Source organism: Pieris brassicae, chromosome Z (assembly GCF_905147105.1).
Source record: "Pieris brassicae chromosome Z, ilPieBrab1.1, whole genome shotgun sequence".
NCBI lineage: Eukaryota > Metazoa > Arthropoda > Insecta > Lepidoptera > Pieridae > Pieris > Pieris brassicae.
The window spans coordinates 8,044,417-8,067,709 of record NC_059680.1 but is presented as its reverse complement, the minus strand read 5'-3'; the positions used below and the strand labels follow the sequence as shown (position 1 = coordinate 8,067,709).

General features: G+C 32.4%; 2 protein-coding genes across 2 annotated transcripts; one reads left to right on the top strand and one right to left on the bottom strand.

The window, feature by feature from the left end:
• The first annotated feature begins 1,364 nt into the window (after positions 1 to 1,364).
• Positions 1,365 to 18,117, top strand: LOC123718517 (plexin domain-containing protein 2). Its single transcript, XM_045675103.1, has 12 exons — positions 1,365 to 1,623; positions 2,920 to 3,147; positions 6,319 to 6,441; positions 6,646 to 6,716; positions 7,710 to 7,838; positions 7,996 to 8,188; positions 9,830 to 10,036; positions 11,147 to 11,298; positions 11,640 to 11,712; positions 13,570 to 13,677; positions 14,657 to 14,835; positions 15,394 to 18,117. Exons 1-12 carry the CDS (start codon positions 1,542 to 1,544, stop codon positions 15,460 to 15,462), a joined length of 1,614 nt encoding a protein of 537 aa, XP_045531059.1. The 5' UTR covers positions 1,365 to 1,541; the 3' UTR covers positions 15,463 to 18,117.
• Positions 18,118 to 19,014: 897 nt separating this feature from the next.
• LOC123718716 lies at positions 19,015 to 22,989 on the bottom strand. The gene is made up of 5 exons (XM_045675450.1): positions 22,842 to 22,989; positions 20,897 to 21,633; positions 20,672 to 20,819; positions 20,435 to 20,587; positions 19,015 to 20,116 (listed from the first exon to the last, which is right to left on the bottom strand). Exons 2-5 carry the CDS (start codon positions 21,619 to 21,621, stop codon positions 20,000 to 20,002), a joined length of 1,143 nt encoding a protein of 380 aa, XP_045531406.1. The 5' UTR covers positions 21,622 to 21,633; positions 22,842 to 22,989; the 3' UTR covers positions 19,015 to 19,999.
• Between the last annotated feature and the right edge of the window lie 304 nt (positions 22,990 to 23,293).

The following is a 23,293-nucleotide window of genomic DNA, read 5'->3' as shown; positions in this document are numbered from 1 at the left end:
AATTGTAATATTGTATTGTTATGTTTATACGCTAATTCCTAAAATAATAAGCTTTTAAAAATAAAATCAAAAGCGACGAACATTTGATTTTCACGAGTTAAGTTCGGCGGCGGTTGTAGTAGAGATGTTCAAATAATAATAAATGTTCAATACCTGGCAATTCGAGCTCATCGATTGCAATGAATATGGATCGTTTTAACCTAACATTTTAAATTTGACATTGTTTACATTACATAACGCATGGTACAAGCAACAATCTTGTAGATTTCAGGAGTCCGAGGACATCGTTGCATAAAAATAATTGAATGTAATTTCAAAACTACTTAATCACTTGAATCATAGTTTTTTTTAATGTAATAGCAGGCAAACGGGCAAGAGGCTCACCTGATGTTAAGCGATACCGACGCCCATGGACACTCACATTGCCAGAAGGCTCGCAAGTGCGTTGCCGGCCTTAGAAAACGCTCAGTTGTGGAACGACGGACGTCGAGGTGATACGGATGATATTTTGTATTTTGCCTTGACGTCCAATAATGAAACTCAGCTGCGGGTATTAGATCGAACAACTCTTCTAAACACTCTCAGAGAGACCCAACATCTCTACGCAAAGCCAAGGGATCAAGCCGCACGGAAAGTGAGTGGTCGGCGACGATTCGAATCGCTCTTCGTTGAATACGGTCAAGTGGAGCTGGCACTGGAGAGCTCCCGCCAGAGGTGAGAACAGTATTCCATGTGAGGCCGAATTTGCGCTTTATAGAGTTGCAAGCGGTGGCCCGGAGTGTAGTACCGTCTCGCCTTGCTGAGCACACCAAGCTTTTTGGAGGCTAATTTAGCCTTCCCTACCAAATGACCGCGAAACTGAACGTCATTCGATATGTCAACGCCCAATATTCCAAATAGTTCAAGATAAGTCTCGTTTCTGTATCATAACCTAAGTAGAACTAAGAATTTTCCTTAACGTAGTCAAGAATACATTGTTTTCAAACAAGATGAAAAAATATTTTTTTTTTGTTTTTAGAAGATATCAACAGTTCAAAAATACTTAATAAATTAAATCTCAGGACAAGGCAACACCCGTAAGAGTTGTAGGGAGAAACAGTAAAATAATTTGTATGGATCAGTTTTATGAGAATAGTCACCCGAGTAAGCGAGAGCTTAGCAATGTCATTCCTATTTGAATCCGTTTGGCTGTAGTATTTCATGACTCACGTCTGTCTCGAGAATGTTAGTCTTAGTTATTGACATTTCTTAAATCCTGAATGGCAGCTGTCCTAGTGTATTGTCAATTATGTTACTGTCAATTAAATTACCAACTTCCAGTGTCAACTGCCAAAATTAATTACAAACATTTATTGTCTGCAGAATTTGGAACTACGAATAACGAAACTCGTAATTTTTTACATTACATCAGTCACCATCGCCAGCGTGGATAACGTCAATATTAAAATATTAGATGTGAAAAAGATTAAACTTGTAATTAAATGACGTTTTAGATTATAGTAAAGCTTGCGATCATAATACAACTTATTTGCACCAAGAAGATGGATTCGATGCGAGTGCAGACTTCTAGAAGATTTATTACACTTTTTGTTTTTGTGCTTACCTATAACTTTGCTGTCACAGGTATGTACTGTAACTGTATATTTAAAGCAAAAATTCCCGTTATTTTATATTTTTACCAGGACCCGGAAGCCAAAAGGCGTTGTCTTTAGGTTTTTAGCGATTTGTAATCAATAAATCATAGTTATATTAACATAAGTAATGTGCTAAAGTATATGTTTTGTCACTTGAGTGTGTATAGTATATTTCCATTAAGAAATTCCTTAAGTGTTTGATTTAGAACAATCTATTAATGTAAAAGCCAGGTGTAAACTTATAGAACAAATCATATTAAATTGGTGAGCTCTAGGTAACTTGATATTTTTGTAATGAATGCCTATTTTATCTATTATCTTAATTGTCTTTTTTAATTAACTCACTACTGTAATGACTCACAACTGTAAGTTAATAAATTTGCTGTTAATACAATACTCCCAATAGAATAAGGAAAGTTTCAATATTTTTATTTTTATTAATTTTGTAATTGAATAGAAACATTAATTTAAGAATTGTTTTCCTTATAGTTGTAGTAATTCTTAGTCTATATCTTCTACAACCCCCATGTTATGTCAAAATGATATTTAATGTATGAGAGTCAGACATAGCACTATGTCTTGTGTCTGATTGTTACCCCTTTCTTTACAGATAATTAATTTAATTATTTATTTAGTTTGACTTGGTCCTATATTTACTTTAATAATTATAATTTATTTATTTCATGTTATTTTAATGGTTTAGTTAGTAAGTAACAATATGGGCTTAATTGCTATAATATACTGTAGTGTCAAACACCAATAATGAACTTTAATTTCTTGCTATATTCAGTTGCATCCTAAAATAGACTGGGGCGTTATGAGTCTGCCTGTACAATTTGACTTAATTGATGGTTTAATATGTGTCCAGGAAGAGTTAACTATTAAATGAGTAATAATTGTTTCAACTTATACAAATTGTTGCCAGTTAATGTTAGATTCACAAATAGGTGCTCAGACAAATGAGTTATAATAATTCAAATTACTACTGAATATAACATGTTATTTGAGCTCATTAAAGATCATGTTACACAATTCATTGTATTTGTTGTGCTTGTTACTGTACATACTTATTCCTAATAACTTTATCCTATCTTTAACATTATTAAAAATATATTTATAAAATATTAAAAATTTGAATAGTTTATTAATTAAATTTAAAAAATGCTTGTTATTTTCATAAACAACTGATAAAAAAATTTGAAACATTTGTCTTGTTCTTTATTTGTATAAATTACTATTTTTATTTGTGTCTTTCAAACTTTAATATCAGTTTTGTTTCTTACAGAACAAACTAAATATGATGTAGGAAATAGCCCTTTAACACAGAGCATAAAGCAAGGAGACATTGTTTTATTAAAAAATGACAGAGTCCGTCGAGACACTTCTGTGACGAGTACCACAACCAACAATAGCAGTAACTTGAGCTCTTCAACGTCTAATGATAGCACAACTAACTCAACATTACTACCCACACCTACTGCAGCATCTGAAAATGGCACTCAGGATTCAAAAAGTAAGTTTTTCATTGTTACAATTGAATGATTGCCTCTTTAGGGCTTATTGAATTTAAAATAGTGTTTTTAATGTAAATATCGCAAATGCATATATTTGTTATTACATACACTATTGCTTGTAACTTGTATGTTATTTAAAGGTTACAATTAAAATATAAGCCATAGTAATTTAAGACAAATGATTCTCAAGAAAACTATGTGTAGTATTTATACAGTTGCTATATCATTTATACACTTTATGTTTACACATGTTGTAATCCAGAATAACAAAATATTATTTAAGCAAGTGTATAAAGTACACCACAGAAGTTGAAATAAAATTCGTAAAACGTCTAAATTGATAATTGTTTAAAAAAAACGTATTACGCAAAAAGAGTAACAGATAATTACTCATTTGAGCCAGCGCTTTCTTTAGGAAGTTAGTTTAATTAAAACAATGTTACATACATAGACTACTTTCTTCTTACCAGCGGATACCTGAGCATCAACGAGTTGTTTATGCAACTTTGATCTGTATGTTACCGGGCTAACCGGACTAACATACGCAGAATGTTTTATCAAGATGGCACCCGGTCGTGATCAGTGTTAATTAGCGTTGTGCCTCGAACTCGTACGTAATAGGCGTGGCTATTATTATGTACAGACGCATGTCACTTCAATGACATGCTGGGCGCCACTTTTGATAACATTATTCATATTAGTTAGGGAGTTTAAATGTACGTTATTATTATAATAAATAACAACAATCATAACAGAGCTGTCGATTTCTAATATACAATTCCGCATCGTTTCTACGCCTTTCATAAGATCTCGTATTCCAACCAACATTAGTTGTACCACAGCTACGTGATGAGTATAAAAATAAATATTATCGTATATTTACGACTAACTACAATTATATTGTACTATAGCTAATTCAACTTTAAAGCAAGCTCTTAAATTTTTCAGTCTTGCTCCGTTATAATTATTGCCTTGCTCGATGAATAGACTATCGAACACAAAAAGACTTGTACCAGTAATTCCTCAGAGTATAGCATTCAACCAAAGAACTTTTTTTAACTTCACGAGCGCTATAGATTATTTACTAATACTTTGTTGTCGTTAGTTATTTAATGTCGTGTTCATAATATTATATCACACAATTTAAGTTAAGAAGGCCACTGGCAGAAGGTGGATCTTAGGAAGGAAAAGTAAACAAGTGAATCTTACTGTGGTTAAGGCCGTCGTTGTGCGGTTCGTATTTATTAAATCATACAAATCGCATTATAATTAAATTGTTCTTGCTATAGAAGGTTTTTGCGTATCCTATAAGATACAATAGACAACGTTGAACACTATGAACTCCATTTTAGTTGTGTGTCACGTAAAGGGGAAATGATTGCATTTACGAGATTCCAATGCATGATTTTATTACTGTTATGCTGGGTTATGTATTTTCTTATACGTCGCAAAATCTTTAACGGTATTGCAATTTAACGAATGCTGCGTAAAATATTATTGTTGACTATCTCTAGATGTATTATTTGTTTTACTGCAAATTGTTTTATTCTTATTACAAAACCTTCAAGAAAACTATACTTGTAGGAAATAATCGCAATAAATTCTAAGAACTACTGTAACTACTTTGCGTGTTACTCGAAGACAAAATTGTATGAAATATTTTATAGTTTTCAATTCAAGGCACGGTATTATTAATATGGCACGTTTTTACACTTTGTTTTCGGTTTTCCCAAAATCAATGATTTGGTTTTGTAATATATTTTTCTCGTCATTATATTTTTTTAACCTGAATGGAGCAATGGCCGATAATAATTTCTGATAAGGTACTTGAATAAGGCGATGGACAGCTCTTGCAATTTTTTTCTATAATTGTGTTGTTATGCTAAGCGTGTATAATTTTATAATTATACATTACGATATTGTTGGAGTCCCGAAATAAGCAATGGGATATTTCTGCATTTAGTCTGATATATTGAATCATCTCCTATATTCCTACAACATGTGGGATATATGCCATGTGTGCTAGCCTTGAAAGCAGCTCATAGCATGCACAGCTTCTGTTTTATATATATTTGCCAAACAGACAAACAATAATATAATAATTTACTAATTGTAACTTATCATATGTTACCTTCGACTTTGTAGCGGTTAACGTGGTGCGGAGCGAAGGAAAGACGCGTATCAATATGCGCGTTAGTTTTTATTTTGCGATAACCCTTAAGGCCATTATATAGTGCATGGCGTGGTTAATACCATTTGCGTATTTAATTTGATGTATAAAATCACTGTATCCGTCTAAACAACCCTTGGAACTCTGTTTTATCAGTTCGGCTGTGTATAGTATAAATTATGCTTACATCCCGCATTGCTGGATCAACGATGCTATCCGACACCGAATGAATTGGATCTCTGTATTTGCTGTTCATCAAATTCCGTCTGTTACTTGTGTGTGTAGTTTAAGATGCGAAAGAATTTATATTATAATCACGTTTGAGATATTCACTCAATCCGTTGGGCCTACGACTCAAAATGTTTCTTGGCCACCGAGAAACTGCTCCCTGTCCTGTGCCACCTCCCGCAAATAGCTGGCATTCAGCTGCAGCAGATCTTTCTTCCTTCCAGCGACATCCTAACCTAACCTCCGTAGAGTTTGAGATAAATATAATATAAACAAACTTAAAAGCGTCTTTATTTATGGGGATTTCTAAAAGCCCCGAACGATCTTGATTGTTTTTTGGAACCGCCAATTTGATCGTAGTTAGTGTATTCTGTTATCACTCTCTTAGGTTGCTTCGCTATCTATTATGATTTTTGGACTCTTTCTGTATGAATATAAATGTATTAATTTCATATATCATAAGGATTATATTTGAGCACGCGGTCCGCAGCTATTATCGAGGCCACGTATTGTTTATTTCTTTTTTCTTATGTGTGGCCTTGTTGGTGCGGTTATAAATAAATTTCTTATGCTTAAATTGTATAAAGGAAAACCTCAAGGGCAACCTATAGCCGAGTTTTTGACATCAAATAGTAAGAAAAACCAAAATGTGTTAATTTATATTTATCCTTATGTCTAAAACTTCCTCGATGCGCGAATTGGCTTTGTGTAATGCGAAAATTTTGCCTTTGCGCACATTTTTGATAGTATTAATTTATTACTGATGTTACAGAAACTGCATTAACAGTAAATGCAAAGCATACGTCACTCTTAGGCTTCAACGGCACTGGAATATTACATGTGACAATTCCTAATAATACACCTACTGTGAGCGAGCCTATCACACCAGATAATGGTGAGTGCTAGTTTATAAAATAAAATTAAACGGCTAAAACGCGTTTTCACTTTGCACTAATCTTGACAGAGGTATCATTATCAAAATTGGTTCTGATGGTTCCATTTATTTCCCCGAAGGTAGTTTACGGCCCGAAATTATGTTTATCCCATATCGTTTTGAATAAACAAATTACACCTACTCTTTTTCATTTATTAATTCCAGATACAACTGACGTTTTCAAAGACACACTTGAAACTATCAAAGCCAAAAAGAATTTAACCGACATACAATTGGTAAGTATTATTTTTATTATTTTAATGATCTGTTTCGGGGTTGGTCTTATATGTGAGTATCATTGTCAGTTGTAAAGTAGGATCTGGCACGAATAAATTTCTTCCACCAATTTCGGCCCTGCACTTCGATACAAAGGTGTATAATTTTGAGGATGACAAGCCTTTATCTTGATCAGTTCATCGTTGGCAAGCGTCCTCGCGGTGTTTTGCCTTCGGTATTGCCAATCACGATGAACTTCTCTAGGTTCTCGCACGTTCTCTACGCATTGTATGAAGTATAAGTGCGTAATGAAATGGTTGAATGTTTAATGATAGGCAACAGTATATATAGTTTTTTTTTTATGGAAACAGTACAACTGAATAACTATAGATTATTATATAGTTTATTAATTGAATAGTTATTGTTTTTTTCGAGAATTAAATGCATTTAATTCTGCATAATGCTTGCCTTTTTCACGCCGATGATTTAGTTTGTTCAACTTATAAATGATGGCGTAGTTTGAGAATCCTGGAGTAATGCGTTTAAGTAGCGCTCTTGCGGGGTTAAAAATTCCCTGGCAATCAAAAACTTAAAATGATCTATGTATTAGAAATGTGAAGCACACAGTATTGTTATTATTAAATAGCAGTGTTGGCCTAGTGGCTTCAGCGTGCGACTCTCAGTTGCGGTCGTAAGTTCGATTCCCGGCTGTGCACCAATGGACTGTCTTTCTATGTGCGCATTTAACATTAGCTCGAACGGTGAAGGAAAACATCGTGAGGAAACCGGCTTGCTTTAGACCCAAAAAGTCGACGGCGTGCGTCAGGCACAGAAGGATGATCACCTACTTGTCTATTCGATTAACAAATAATCATGAGACAGATACAGAAATCTGAGGCCCAGATTTAAAAAGGTCGTAGCTTGATTGATTGATTTATTTATTTTTTAAATAACTCATGCAAATTAAAGAAAAAATTAAAAAAATACATTGCCAATAAAATAACACTTTCCAGGATCACCACGTATTCTACAACAGTACATTTTTGGGTAACACTGAATTTTTCAACGAATACTGGTCTAATATTACAAAACAAAAGGCTGACATACACGAAGTTCTTAGTAATTCACACCGGCGCGCCACTGTAAGTAAAGTCAAGTTAGCATAATACTAAAATTATTCAATTATTATCTGTATATGTTTAGAAAAAGACTTATTTATTGAGATAATAAAAGTATTAATTAATGTATGTAAAACTATGTTTAATATCTATAATAATCATCTATGCAACTTCTTTTCAGACTATTAATTTGAGTTTTGACTTCATGTTTTACGGTAATCCTGTGAAGAATATTACGGTCGCAACTGGCGGGTTTATATTCATAGGTGACCACGTACATAATTGGTTAGCTGCGACACAATATATAGCACCATTGATGGCTAATTTTGACACAACACTTGGCAATGACAGCGTTGTTAAGCAATACGACGATGGTAAGAGATTTTTATAATACAAAGTTTGTGCGTAAATTGCGAGCTTATGTAATTGTTGTCGCGTCGCAATCATTTTATTTATTCACAAAAGTTATATAGATTTTTTCATATTATAAAGGAGATTACTGTCTACCTAAAACGTTACAGCTATAATTTAAAAAAGGCATTAGCATTGCAGCGACGGTGCACAGACTTTTGAAATTAAATTAAATCGCTTTTCTATTAATTAATGGAGTCGTTAAATTCGGTTAAGCCTAAAAAGCAATCTTTATCGATATCTGAAATTTGCCTTTCGAAGTCTTCTTTTTAATTTTTTTTTGTAACAAAACAACCAAACTTGCACTTGTTCGGTCCAAAAGCAAGTTTCAAAAGAGATATAGTTAACTCAATTGAGAACTAGAAAATATGTTTGGCGAGGAACATAAGTTGTTGTCTACTTCTCTGCTAAAAACTGTTAGGAAAGTTTCTACAGCAGACAAGTATATTAGTAATATTTTATACGTTGGGTAAATTATTGGGAAGTAATTTTTTGAACTGGTATTTAAATTACGAGAAATTATGATCAGTTGAAAAAAATAGTAGGCAGTTATTTTTTTATTGTTGGTTGGTTTTGTAATGACAGTAATAAAAAAACAATTGGCCATTTTCTTCGTCTTGCAATGTTTGTGCTAAAAATACGAAGCAGACGATTAGTTAGGCCGGTAAAAATTATGGAACGAGCAGTTCGATAAATAGTTCGGCAGTTTTAGGTTTAGGATGGCCCACTCGTAACTGCCTATTTAGCTATTTGACTCATTTTTTTTACTTATTGCTAAGTTTTAACTGCCGAACTTGTTACTAAATATGCGTTTTCAACTTGCCAAAACTACTATATACAAACTGCCACGTTAATATAAGTACCTAAAATATTTCAACAATTCAAAATCAAGTTTTAATTGTGAACCTTAAAGTGAAGTGCAACGTAAGAACATATTTAATAAACATTGCATTGTATGCAACGATACAATACAAACTAATTTCCCATCAAGAATTTGATCGAGGTTTTCTCAGACATCAATCCAAAAAATGTATATAGGAAAAATACATACATATTTTTATACGCTCTGGATATCCGACTTATTGGAAAGAATTTTTCTTTTAAATAAGTTGCTTTCCACTTAGTGAATGGAAATCTTAAATGCTTAATTAATAAAACTTTAGAATTCAGATTTCGTAATTCACGAAACCTTTAAAATTGTGATGCATGTCTCATAAATGATAATTTGTCAAATTTCTTACGAAAATTCTATTGTTGAAAATACTTAATTATATACTAACTTCATATTACGCCATCTGTTGAAACTTAAAGGCTATAGGGTCATGGAAATGCGTTAGTTTCTGATTAGGCGTGCTAAAGCAAAAAAGCGCTTAAAATTTTAAATAAACCCGTTTAGAGAAGCTAGTATATATTTTGACTGTTACTTGTTCACTGTTTATTTCATTTATTTCTATATTCTGTTGTACTTTGTTACTAGCTCATAGAGTGCCTTTTATAAATGAGTTAGATATGTTTTAAAATTACGTATAGAAATTATATTTATTGTTATATAAACGTGCGCAAGGTTGATGCGTTTATTAGCACAGAATTTTCGATTGTTACAGGTGAGAAATTCGTTGTGTTTTGGGAAAATGTGACATTACAAGAAAACTCCAGTGACCCCTTCACATTCGCAGTTGTCCTATATAAAAGTGGAGATATTGCATTTGTATACAAAGACATACCATTCCCCATACAAAATATTAGTGACAAAGAGCATCCAGTCAAAGTAGGCATAAGCGATGCCTATCTCACCGGACAAACGTACTTACGTAAGTTAAAAAATAATGCTATAGGTTTGAAAATTTTATAAATATATATACTGGTAATAATAAACCCTGGGGTTGGCTTAAAACAAGATTTTTCAAACACATTCAAAACGATTTTTATCGACTGCAGTCGACGATTTATGAGGTGTGATCAGACGAAGAATGAAATGAAATATTAGAACGAAAGGCTTGTCTACGTTTTATATAATTCTGAATAAGTAATTCCCGTAAAGTCCCACTAGGAAAAGTACATGTCGGTTACCTAATGTCGGGTTTCGAAAGAAAATAATTGGTTTTATTCCTCTCTTTTTAATGTAAATACTGGGGTTTTACCATAGAACGGAATTCGATACAGTCCTGCTACGAAAGTCCCTATGTCGCCCAATATACAAAATCAACATTAACATTTACAAGGTTTAGAGGTAGGCAACATAAAATATCTTTTTAACCACTGATCATGTTTTGTAAATGTTTAATTTACTGAATTTGAAACGATTTAGTCTTTCCCTTCTGTAAAACAATTATAATCTTTTATAACATTAAAATATGTGACCATAAAGCATGTATAAAATGTATAGTGCTGTCATAACAAATTAGAAGTATAAACGGTTGTATGCCAGAAGTTCCAACCTTATTTTTCCAGATCAAGTAAATGTATTACTCTGGCTTTCTGGGTGTAAAAGAACAATGAGACACATGTTGTTTCGATTTTTTTAAACATATCTTAGAAAGGAACTAGCAACATGGTCTGTCTTACAATAAAACGTGAACTAAACATAACTTCGACGTCCGTCGTTCCACTGAGCGTTATTTAAGGCAGTTTTTGCCGCACACCACGATGATGTGGGCCCAGCTACCCTCCGAAGTATTTTTGAACTTGACTTAGGGCCTTTCATGAGAAGAGCGCACCAATTGTTAAAAAGCCTGCTACGCACTAGCGAGCCCTCTGGCATTGAAAGCATGCATGGGTATGACTTAACATCAGGTGAGCCTATTTGCCGTTTGTTCGTAAAAATAATCGTGATTGTTATCATGGTGACGTTGTATTTTTAATTCTACAATAGTACTATGTTTAATCTAAGTTCTAGTAATTCGAAAACAAATTATTTCCAGATGTGAAACACAAGACTATCTATGAGTACCATCGTGTATCGTTCAAAAACTACGAAATATCTAACCACACCATATTAATGCTGATCGCTTTGCCAACTTGTCTTGTCTATGACACGTGTGAAGATTGCGCCAATCATGAAACACACTTTAACGTAAGTAATATTGTTTTAGACAATTCGTGTCGACAAATTTTCATACAAATTTAATTTTCGACTTTCTACATATACTACTGTTGAGGCACCTTGACTAAGCCTGCATTTTTTTCAAACACACACGTGTGGCGCATGAGAAAGTGTGTGAGTTATATATATATATATATATATATATATATGTGTTATTATTTTATTTTAATATATCGTAGATGCCTGCATATATGCAAATTAAAATCTGCGTGTTTTGTGTGTTTAAAATGTATATTATATGGTATCAGTTTATGGCTTAATTTAAATATTTCAAGCGGAATATTTTAATGATTAATGTTTGTAACTTCCAGTGCTCATGGTGCCCCAACATTAATAAGTGTTCAAGTGGAATAGACAAAATTAAATACGACTGGGCTATTCATCGTAAGTATATTATTTCATGTAATTGTATTTCAATGTAAATAATTTAAACAAAGACGTAAATGTTTTTCGAGGTTTTAAAGTTTCTAGTTTTCAATGGAAGTAGGACATATTGGAAAAACTCCTAAATATATTATCAAATTTTTGTTGTTTATTCTATGTATTATTGCAGCCAACTAGATGATAGTAAACTACATTTGTACGCCCGTATTCCAAAATCTATATATCGGTATCCCGAGTCGCAATGTCCGCTTGGGGGTTGTCAAATATGTCAAAGTTTAAATAGAAAGAATGGTTTGACAGATCTTGAAAGCAGATTATAGTTTGAATTCAGATTTAGATAGCCTTAGTTATTATTTTGGCAAACTAATCTGAATCAAAATAGTCTATGAAAGTATTACTATACCTAGTCCAGCCATAAAATCGGTTACAAATGAAAATGTATTTTTTTAAATGAAGTAATGTAATATTATTAAAATATATACATACATATCTATTAAAGTCTCAGCAAAATATCTGTTTGGCCACGAATCTATGGATTGTTTCAAAGGGAAATTAAACCACTGGTAGCTCGAAAGATGTTTTAAAATTTTCGATGTCGCCGTGTCATTTAGAGCAGATAGATGAGGCCCAGTCTTCAGCTCCTATAAAGTACGGAACGTTGGTTTTATACCAGGCTTGGGTAGTTCGTGCTTTGTGACCAGGCGCAGAATCCTGCTGAAAAATTCACGGTATGTTTTAAAAAGTGTATTGCTGAGAGGTTTTACAACATGATCCAAGACTGTATCTTAATACACTTTAGCTAAAGTTTTTACTTCTTTTTCACCAATATGTAGTTTTGTGACTATTTGATAAAACAAGCCCCGCCAAACTATCACTGACGCAGGATGATGACCACGTTGTACCTTTCCACGTTCCACGTTTAACATTTTGCTTACTGCACTGTTATTCAATTTTAACAGGTGACTTCAACTCCAAGATAGGTCATGGTGCTGCTTTTGCAAATACCTATTTCAAATTACTACCACGTAGACTATGACTTGGCAATTGCCAACACATGGGCCAGACAGGATTGACAGTGCAAAACCAGATCGATTATTGATTTCATTGACAAAGTGGCAGGTAGAAGGTGACCTGGCCGCAGACGTGGGTCCTGGTTGAAAAACCTAAGACAATGGTTTGGTCAAATCACGAAGTCATTGCTTCAATTCATTGTCAAGCGCGGCACCCAAAGTTAAATTAGCCATAATAATCGCCAACCTTCGCAAGGAGATGGCGCTATAACAAGAAAGAACTGTCTTTAATTGTAAAGATTGATTTAGGGTATGTCCTATATATCGTAGATAAGCACCGAGCTTCAGGTCTTGTTTTATAATACGCGACACGGTCCCAGGGGAAATCTTCATTTCTCGCGATAACATTTTTTGCTTCCTGAAGATTTTCGACGAACTCGCCTTTATAGTTCTGACAGCAGGCGGCCGCCTCGATTTTTTTGGGCTTCGACGAACGAAGTGTTGTTGTATCTTATGATAGTACGATATACGCACATACGGCTGATACCAAGCTTTTGAAGTGTCTGGAATATGACCGACGGCTTCATACCCACTTTGTGCAAGGCGATGCAATCCTATTTTTTTTAACACCCCATGCCATATTGTAATTTGATAATAAACACGAAAAATGTGTGAAATGGCGCAAAATCGTAATTATGAATAAATAATAAGTTAAAAAAAAAGTTTCATGTAACCTTATTTATGGCCAGACTAGTTATTTCCTAATACACGATTGACATTCGTACATTATTTTGTATTTACGAATAAGTTCATTATATTTTTGATTAATAATTACTTTTATTAATAGATTGCGAAGCTGTCGCGATCAAGGACCAAACAACTTGTCCGGCGCGTGTCAGTCACACATCTGATACCAAGAATACAATCTACACGACTGATAATCGTTCGGATGAACGTAAGTACATAATAAAGAAAGTAGAAAATTTACGAGGTTGAGATCTAAGGAATTTTCTGCTGCAGCTGTCTTGCATAAATAATGAAATAAAAAAAATATTACACAAATATAAAACAAACAATAACTTTATACAAAAATAGGCCCAACTCAGCTTTAAGTTTCACCTGTCAGCTGTCACCAGCAACCTTGATATTCAGTAAGCCCATACAATATCAGAGTGTTATGTAACACACATTCAATATATTTAAAAAAACCTATTGAATGTTGTATTATATTACCGTTATTTACGGGGGTTTTATTTCTTGATGCTGTTACCCCTGAGAAAACTCTTGTATGAAATATTGTTGGCGTTCCTTTAACCGACAACTCTACAAGTTTGAATAACAAAATTACAAATAAAGAATGAGACAAAAAACCATTTTATCTTGACGGACGTTTTAGCTTGAGTATCGTGGAATGGATAACTTAACGAATAAATGTTTAGAGCAATCTAAACTTAGATTACATAACACGTATCCCAGGCCCAGTAATGAGGTATATAACAGGAGGCTGCGATGTGCAATATTATGAATTGCATTTATTTATTTGATGTATTATGATTGATGAGTTATGTCTTAGCGCTAGGAGTCTTAGTCTCGATTCTGAATCTTGCCCTAATGATATAAAAATAATGTAAATTTTTCGATTATTGCCTATCACTATTGTGAATATGTCAGAATAAATCACACAAGTGCTTACTGATTTATAGAAAATTATGAACAATTTTATAGAAAAAAAAATGTATTGCAACTCGATACAATAGATATAGCTCACTAAGTGAACTTTTGACTATTTGATTGCATAACTGGTTTGCCAAGTTTGAAATGCCAATATTTGAAAAGTGTAAATGTAAACGCATGCGATTCTTAACCCTGAGGTCTAAAGGCTTACGTACTTGCCTAAAATTATTGGCCAGTAGATAAAATTCGTATTTTTTCAGAAGAAGCACGCAAATTGCACACAGAAGGTACACCAGATGTTCCGGTTCCGAAGCAACACTCTACAATCGGTGGTGTAGTGGTCTCATTGGTCATTGTCATTTCGCTGTGCAGTTTTGCTGGATGGGTTCTCTACGCTTTCAAAAATCCACACACACGAAGCGGTCAATTACTTATCAGGGTAATATTCCTTATAAATCTTGTTTTTCGATTTTGTTCGTTATAATATTACATAATCTGCTATGCGTGTGTGGATAATATTACAAATGTATGCTACATTCGGAATGATCAAGTATATTTCAACTTAGAGAACAGTTCAATTTTGAGATATCTAAAAAGGCCGGCAACGCACCCACTAAAAATGAGTGTCTATGGGCTGCGCGACTGCCCTTTTTGGGTGTGCCGCAGGCTCGTTTGTATATATTATTATATAAATTATTATATAAAAAAACTACCCTATACAGATAAGGAAGGTTGAACTTTAAATATTACAAAATAATAACTATCCACGCACTTGACAAGCATATGATTATGACCAAAACCAAGAAAATAACATTCTTAGACACAATTCGGGGCATCTATCTGTGGTATAAAAATCTATCTATGGTCACACAGAAATTACCTATTAAAATGAGATTAAGCCTGTTTGTCACAGGCCCATTGAATTTATCAATTTCTTCGCTATACAGAGTTTTTATATGGATATAGCGGTTTCTAATAGGTTTATATTATTTAACAGTATCGGCCATCGCAATGGAGCTGGCGACGTGGTGAGGCGCGATACACGGCGGCAACTATACATATGTAAAATAATGTTATATATTTTATAAGTGGCCCATTTGGCCTTCCGTAGACAAGACACTTTTAGCATAAAAATATTAATTGTACTTAACTTTTAGGTTATCTCGTAAATTTTATAAGTAGCCGTTCTCGAACAAATGTACTTTAACATAGGGAATCTCGAATTTCCAAAATATTATTTATATCATAATCATTATTTGTTATTTTTATTTAATTATAAAAATAAATATGACTTCCACGATTTGTTTTCCGTAATATAAATTAATGCTAAAAGTATCCTGTGTGCGTATTTTAATGTGAATTATATATAGGTGTTAAAATATTGACCAATTGATAATTGACATTGTCGCAGAATTTAAAATTAACAATTTTCACTATAAAATGTTTCTAAAATCCGTCCTTTATAAATCTGTAATAATCAATTTTTAATGTTAAGTCAAAGTATATTATGTAAAAAATCGTGCCCGTGTATGTTTATTCCTATTAGAATAAACATACAATAATGTTAAATGCATTTAAAATATCGTTTAGCTTAGTAATATTAAAATAATTGCCTCGGTAATACCTCCATGACTTTTTTAAATTCTTCTAAATTTTGTACAATTTTTTTTTAAGTATTGTATTAAACTCTATGCTCTAGACTATTATGAAATAAAATTTTAAATAATTAAAAATTTACATTCGGAATTAAAATATTTTTAAAGACAATGTCAATTACAATGCTTACACTAATTACCGATCCGTCTCTAGCGGCTTATATAAACATTAACAAATAACCTTAATCGAACTTATTACCTTTATCTGACGAATTATTAAAAAAATAAAAAATATGTAATACATATTAGTGTAGCAATGTAGGATCGGTAATAATACATTTAATGTAGGTTAGAAAATACTTATGGCAGTTTGATATTACTTAATTTTTCTATCACCGAGCACTTTATAACATTCCGTCTTGCAGTTAAACCAAGTCAAATGTATTTAATTAAATTTTACAATCACCTTAATAACCTGTTGTTTCATATCAACAGCACATGAGCTACTTTATAAACCTGATTCCGAATTAAAATTGCCTGGCAATGGCACAAAGTGCTGATTGCATCAATAATTAGGTCATCAACGATGTCAAGTTTGCATAATAATGATGCTAAATTGACGGATTATTTCGTGGCTCTGTGATGTCTTTGTGAAAGTGTTCAATTTTGTGGTGTTTCCTATATCTTTTCAATTTATTTGTTTGACATATAAATATATTTGAAACGGATATCAAAGCTGGACTAATGGTGTTCCATGTATTGTTATTTTAGTGTAAAATTACAAATCAGCAGAAATTCGCTGTCACGGCATGCACGTTTATTATAATAGTTATTTTCGTAGAGATAGTGTTGCCAAAGTTGGTTAGTATTGGTAAATTATTCGTTTCCATGGTCGATAGAAAAAAAACAGATTAAAAAAAATATTAAATCATAAAAATTTAATCTGTTTGCGTAGAATTGTGTTGTCAGTCTGTAGTTATGAAGGGTGTTCTAATATATAACATCCACGATTTTTTTTTTATTTACGACTTTTAGTTCGTCTATTGCGATTATTATATTTGTTTGTATAACTTTGGCAACAGTATGGTAAGTGCCTTATTTTATGCCTTGGTAGCTTAAAATATACTTAATCTTATCTAAAACTATATTCAAATATTATTTACTTAAACTTTATAGAATTATTTAGTACGTAATTATTGGTTTGAGCCATATACTTTTTTGATAATGTTCGTATTGAAAACTACTGTATTATACCAGAACTTATTTTTCCTTAGAACGAGAAATCATTGGCCTAAACAACTACTTTGATAAAATTATAGACGTATTGTGTAATTAATTGTAAACATTTGTAAACTAACTTCCCTTATGTGAGATGTTGCTCATGTAACTTTTTATTGTAATTGTTTACTATAACTGTTTACTATAATTTTACAGTTAACATAAGTTTGTGTGACGCCACGGACTAACATACGTCAATGTACTTCGAGCCAGCTTCCAGCAACGAGCCATTAGTAAATGTTTTGTACTAAACTTATTCTCGAGTTCCGTAAGACAGATTGTCCAAAAGTTCCGTCCTATAAAAGACTTCGTTTTACACTTTTACTAGACTTGATAATATAAAATTCTAGTATAATCTTTTCGAAACATGTATCTGTTTTTCTTGTCTGTATAATTATGAAGGCATCTTCATCTTACAAGTTCAAAATACTACATTTACTTAAAGCGCAAACATTACTTCTTAGTGACCTTCCGACAAGTGTTTTTTGTCCATCATGAGCATTAAGGTATCCTTGTATTGGCGGCATTCCATTAATGCCAGACGGACCCGGGCTAACGATACAACAGTTGCCTTGGGTCATCCCTGCGACAGATTGGTTGAAATCGAATAAAACTGATCTTAACTACCACATTATTTTCATTATACTGTTTATGTGTAGAACATATTAGGTTTAAAAAAAGATCTATATCGATCTCTTTCATCTCATCTTATGGAACTCATAATATCAAAATCTATGTTAAATTGTTCTTGTATTAATTATTATTGTCTTTTTTTCTAAAGCGGATTCTTAGATTTATTGTTTTGATGTCGAGGTGATATTATGTGTAAAATATATTCATTACGTTAATGATTTGTTTTAATACCGATAATGCTTTTTCGGGTTTTTGGTTTTCCTTAATGCCTGGTATCAATGAAAAAAAATAAAGAGAAAATCTATGGCGAGAGGTGAAATGAAACTAACGTTAAAAGGAAACCTCTTACATAATGATATAATATGTGTCACAGATGCAGACGTGCAATTGATAGTATGGAGGACGACTATACTACTTGATAAGCTTGCAATTCAGTTCACTCTTCTAAGTCTAAAGTTAAATGACAATAAACGTTCGCTAATATTTTTTCTCGACGTGTTACATTGATTAGGTGAAGTTTCAAAGTTACTTTTTTGCTATGCATTGTTTTCAAACAATGAGGAGCAGGTGTTCGATACTTCAGTCTTGTATGTAAATGGATCGATTAACGTATTGTATTCTGGTTATTCTAAGACCAGCGGTCGGTAGAAATTTCTGCGGACAAACTAAAATGCCACTAGAAATTGGAGAATGGCACCAAAGTTTGAATCACATGGACTCAGCGGTTGTAGAAAATCGGCCAGTGACAATAAATGAAGGTCAACTGTATGTATATGAGAACTATTTTCCTGGTTATACCATAAATTATATACACGTCGACAATGTGGCCATAAAATCTTGCGGAGCCAGTGCAACTATCAAGAAAGGTGGGGTCGGATCATCGACTGTCTTAATAATACTTCATGCAGGTACCAATGAAGAAATAAGATCAGTTATTGATATCTGGGGAACAAAACATCGGGAAGTTACAACAAAGTCTCTCTTGCAAGGGATGAAGAATCTTAAGTCTTTGTATCTTTTCAAAGATTTCCGAGCAGTTAATCACAACAAGAAATTAATAACAAATTTGGACTGAAACTAATTTTATGATTCGAAATAAAATACTTATTTTTATAAATACATTTATTATTAAATATTTTTCACAAAATACCAATTTTGTAATTCGTTACCTACTTAACTATATCTACATAAAATGAATACTTGTAACATCAGTTGAGGGAAATTAAAAACAACTTTTTCACTCGAATTACATGACTAGATATTTTAAAATACTTTTAATTCTGTACTTCGTCGAAAAATAACCTTGCATAAAATGTTTACCAAATATCACTTGAAGAATACGACATTAGTACTACTGACTCGAATCTTATCTCAATTCTTTGACTCAAATATATAATAACTGATTTATTCACAAGGCCTAATTAATACAAACATACATTTATCTCGTGATGTTTATACTAATTAGTTAATGATTCATGAGTTCAATAAAATTTTACAATTATCCTTAACGACTACATGCTACATTAACAGTATCTTTAGTATAATATTTATAGAATACTTTTTATATAAATAAATATTTTCATGACTCAACATTTATTCTGCTATATATCACACAAAGTAGACCTAAAGAAGCTATCAAATTTGCAGACTTAAAGTACAATTAATTGCAATTTGTCAAACTTGTTAGGTATAATACGTTTTGAATTCTAAGAAATAACTATACACATACGGTCTTATTGCAATACGTAGACTAAGTTAGTTCGGTTATTGATACGATAGTCACCATTATTTTTATATAAAAGTAACAAGCACGATACTAACGTTTTATAACTGTTTTCTTAAAGACTACCGATAATATCTTGTATATTTGTTTTATATTAAGAATCAGTTTCTTAATATAGGCTTAAATTATAGGCAATTATAATTGGCCAATCACCAAAAATATATCATATTTGTCAAGCATATTTTAATTTTCAAATACTATAGTAATGTTTATTTTGTTGAATGAATACTATTCATTGTGCTTTGTAACATTTTCGTTTCAACAAAATTTTCTATTGATTATCATTACTGTTCATGATTTGCTTATGAGGCATTTTAGTCAACATCGTGAAATTTCAAAATCGCTCGACCTTGTATCTCGGAATTACAAAGCTTCCTCACTACTTCCTGTGCCTCATCCGCTGGAAAGACTGAATGTGGTGGGGGTTCGATCTAAAAAAATATTTGAATATCATGTAGTTTCATAAAACAATCTTAGTTTCGAACAAACAAATTAACAACAATAATTAAAATGAAATATTTAAATAATTTTTCTTTTAGGGTATGGTAACATTTGCTTTGTTCTGCATCTCTTCTACTTAATATTAATATAATTAACAAAAAAAATATGCTATTTATAATAATAAAATATACTTAAGTCTTTCTCGACTTAATTTTCTAATAGTCAAAACCGTTTACGACGACATCGTATAGAACAACATACCAGTTATATTGTCGTCGTAAATGGTGTTGACTGTAGTTAAGTCTTACCTCGCCATTAGCAACTAGCTGAACTAGTTCTCTTAACTGTTCAATTGTGCCATTTGGCACAACAACAATGCTAACATTCATATCCTCTGCCTTCTTAGCAAATTTCGGTAACAATTTCTCACCGACATCCTCAGTCACAAGAACCAGGCCACCCTAATGTGTTTAATATAAAAAAAGGATGTAATTAAAGAAATCACTACCACATTTTATGAAGTTAAGTCATATTTGATTACTTACAGGAGCAAGACATTGCAGTGATCGGTGCAATGATCGTGATGTGGTACCAAAGTTGAGTACTATATCAACTGGCCCCCCACAGGCATCTGTTGTGCGCTCAATCAATTGGCGTTCATATAAATCTTCAGACCATTGCACGACTTTCACCCTAAACATACAATATGTTAACTTATTATAAATCAAATAATAATAATCTAAATTATTTTATAATTAATGAACACTTACTCTTCACTTTCTTTGGCTAGGACAAAACCTTCATCTTTAATTGTTGCAACGGATATATTAATTTTCGAATGGTGTGGGCTTTGTTTAAAGAAATGGGATGCAATACGAAGAGCCCACAGGGCTAGGCCACCTGTTCCAACAATCAATACTGTTACTTTATCCTTCCTATTAGGACCTTCAATTATTTTGTTCAGGCTATCAATTGCCGTATATACAGTATTTGTGGCTAATAAGGCGCCTGTTGGTAGCATTGCAGCTACGCTTAAAGGCAAGCTATCTGGAACTGGCACAAGGCATTTAAAATCTGGAACAACAATAAAGTCTGCATACCCATGTGGTACACCCTCATATGGATATAGGACGATTCTAGCTCCTTCACAAATGCCATCAGTCTCAGCTGCTTTTCCAATAGCATCAACAATTCCAGCAACCTCATATCCCGGGAACAGAGCACCATCACGGAAGCCAATATGTGATGGAGTTGTTGAATGTAAACCAAACCCCTCTAATTCTCCAGAGAGACTTCCAATGGACGAAACAGATGAAGTACTACAAACTGACGCAGAACGAGTGCGATGAGCTCTATAACAAGCCCCAGCATATACAACTCTTATTCTGGCTCCATACATGGGTACATCGGGCACTGGTACATCGAAACTAAATACACACTCCCTTAGAGCTGGTCCAGGTGACTCTATGGAAACTTGCCTGCATAGCTTGCTCATGACTAATTAATACTGAAACAAAACACAGCCCATAATTATTTAAAACAAAGTACTATGTCACAAATTAGGTGTAATCATAAATTAACACAAGCATTATGCATAGGAAAAATATGATTTTTAATATTTACATATGTATGGATAAAATGAATAATGAAAATATATTTAATGCTCAAATGCTTCAAAAGCTCCTAGCTACTTATGAGGAGTGTTTTAAAATTTAAGAAGGTATTTCTTGTGGTAAATTATGCTTTCAGGCTTGAGTTTTTGATTTCTTTCTCTATGTGTGTTTAATGTTTTCTCACATAGTGAAGGACAATATGTCTTAGACCCAACATTTTACTACATCCAGCAGGGGCAGCAATGGATGATGGAATGTGATCTTCATGAAAAATTATAAACAGACAAAGAAATGTGTATGCTTGATGCTAACCTAGATAAAGATATATTTGTGTTAGATTATTATAGTACTAAAAATTAACAAAGATTAATAATATATAGAAATGTCAATAAATATCATTATTGAAAGTTAATCAATTTAATAGCAAAAAACAATAGGCTATTTTATCCTTTGTAAATTTTAAAATAATACAACACTACAACAAACACAAAGCAATTGATTAAGATTAATTGTTTGTGTTGATACCTAAACAAATTAAGCACTTAATTATTGTTAAAATGCCCGACAAGAATTGTTATTTTAAGTACTTGGTGATTAAATATACGTAGATAATTAATGTGTTATCATTATTATTGTTGTTATTTATCTTTATTGAACAGATATTTTTTTAATGAATATGTTTAATGACTAACGAAAAATATACACAACTATAAAAGACTACTCTCCTTTGATTCAGACGAATTATAATCATGCGAAATCTATAAAAAGACCAACAACACTGTTTCATCTAAATGAATGAGGGCAATGCACGAATAATATATAGAACACAATCACGCTGGCACTTCGTGAATAACAAAGGAAAATTATATAAACACTATTAATATGACCTTTCATACCCATGAAGGTCGTATTTAAATTTAAATCCCTGTGAACGTTTGGTCTAATTTCCAAATTTCCCACATAATTGAATAGACAAATTTCAACAGGTTTTAATAAATTTTGAAGTAATTTTTGGAAGGACTTGCCGAGGTAAGACAAATGAATCATAAAATTATTAAGAATATTACAAAAATAATGTTACTTGTAATTGATTTTAACTTACCGAGACTTTGTAAACTTTTATTATATAAAAATAAACTTGTTCAAGCAGGATATCTATAAAAGTAATGGTAACCGAATGACTACTGTTGTATGTTTATTTCGAAGATGTAGGTACATAATCTTTTAGATTAAATAACACATTTATTTATTTGAAGTTTGAACAATTTGACAACGGCGACTTAAACTTCAAACTATAGTGACAACTGACAATAATTCTCAAACAGGACAGAATAAAAATATTAAAGGTGTACACACACACACATATATATATTCTCGTATTTAATACATCCATAATTTGTTCATTTTATTTGCACTAATTAATAAAGTACTCTTGATTCAAATGCACATAAATATCATATTACACATAGTTATTATGCTAATGTCTAGTCGTTATAATAATGGGGTTTCTCAATGACACTGCTAAAAACCTTTTAATATAGCGTAAACTATATG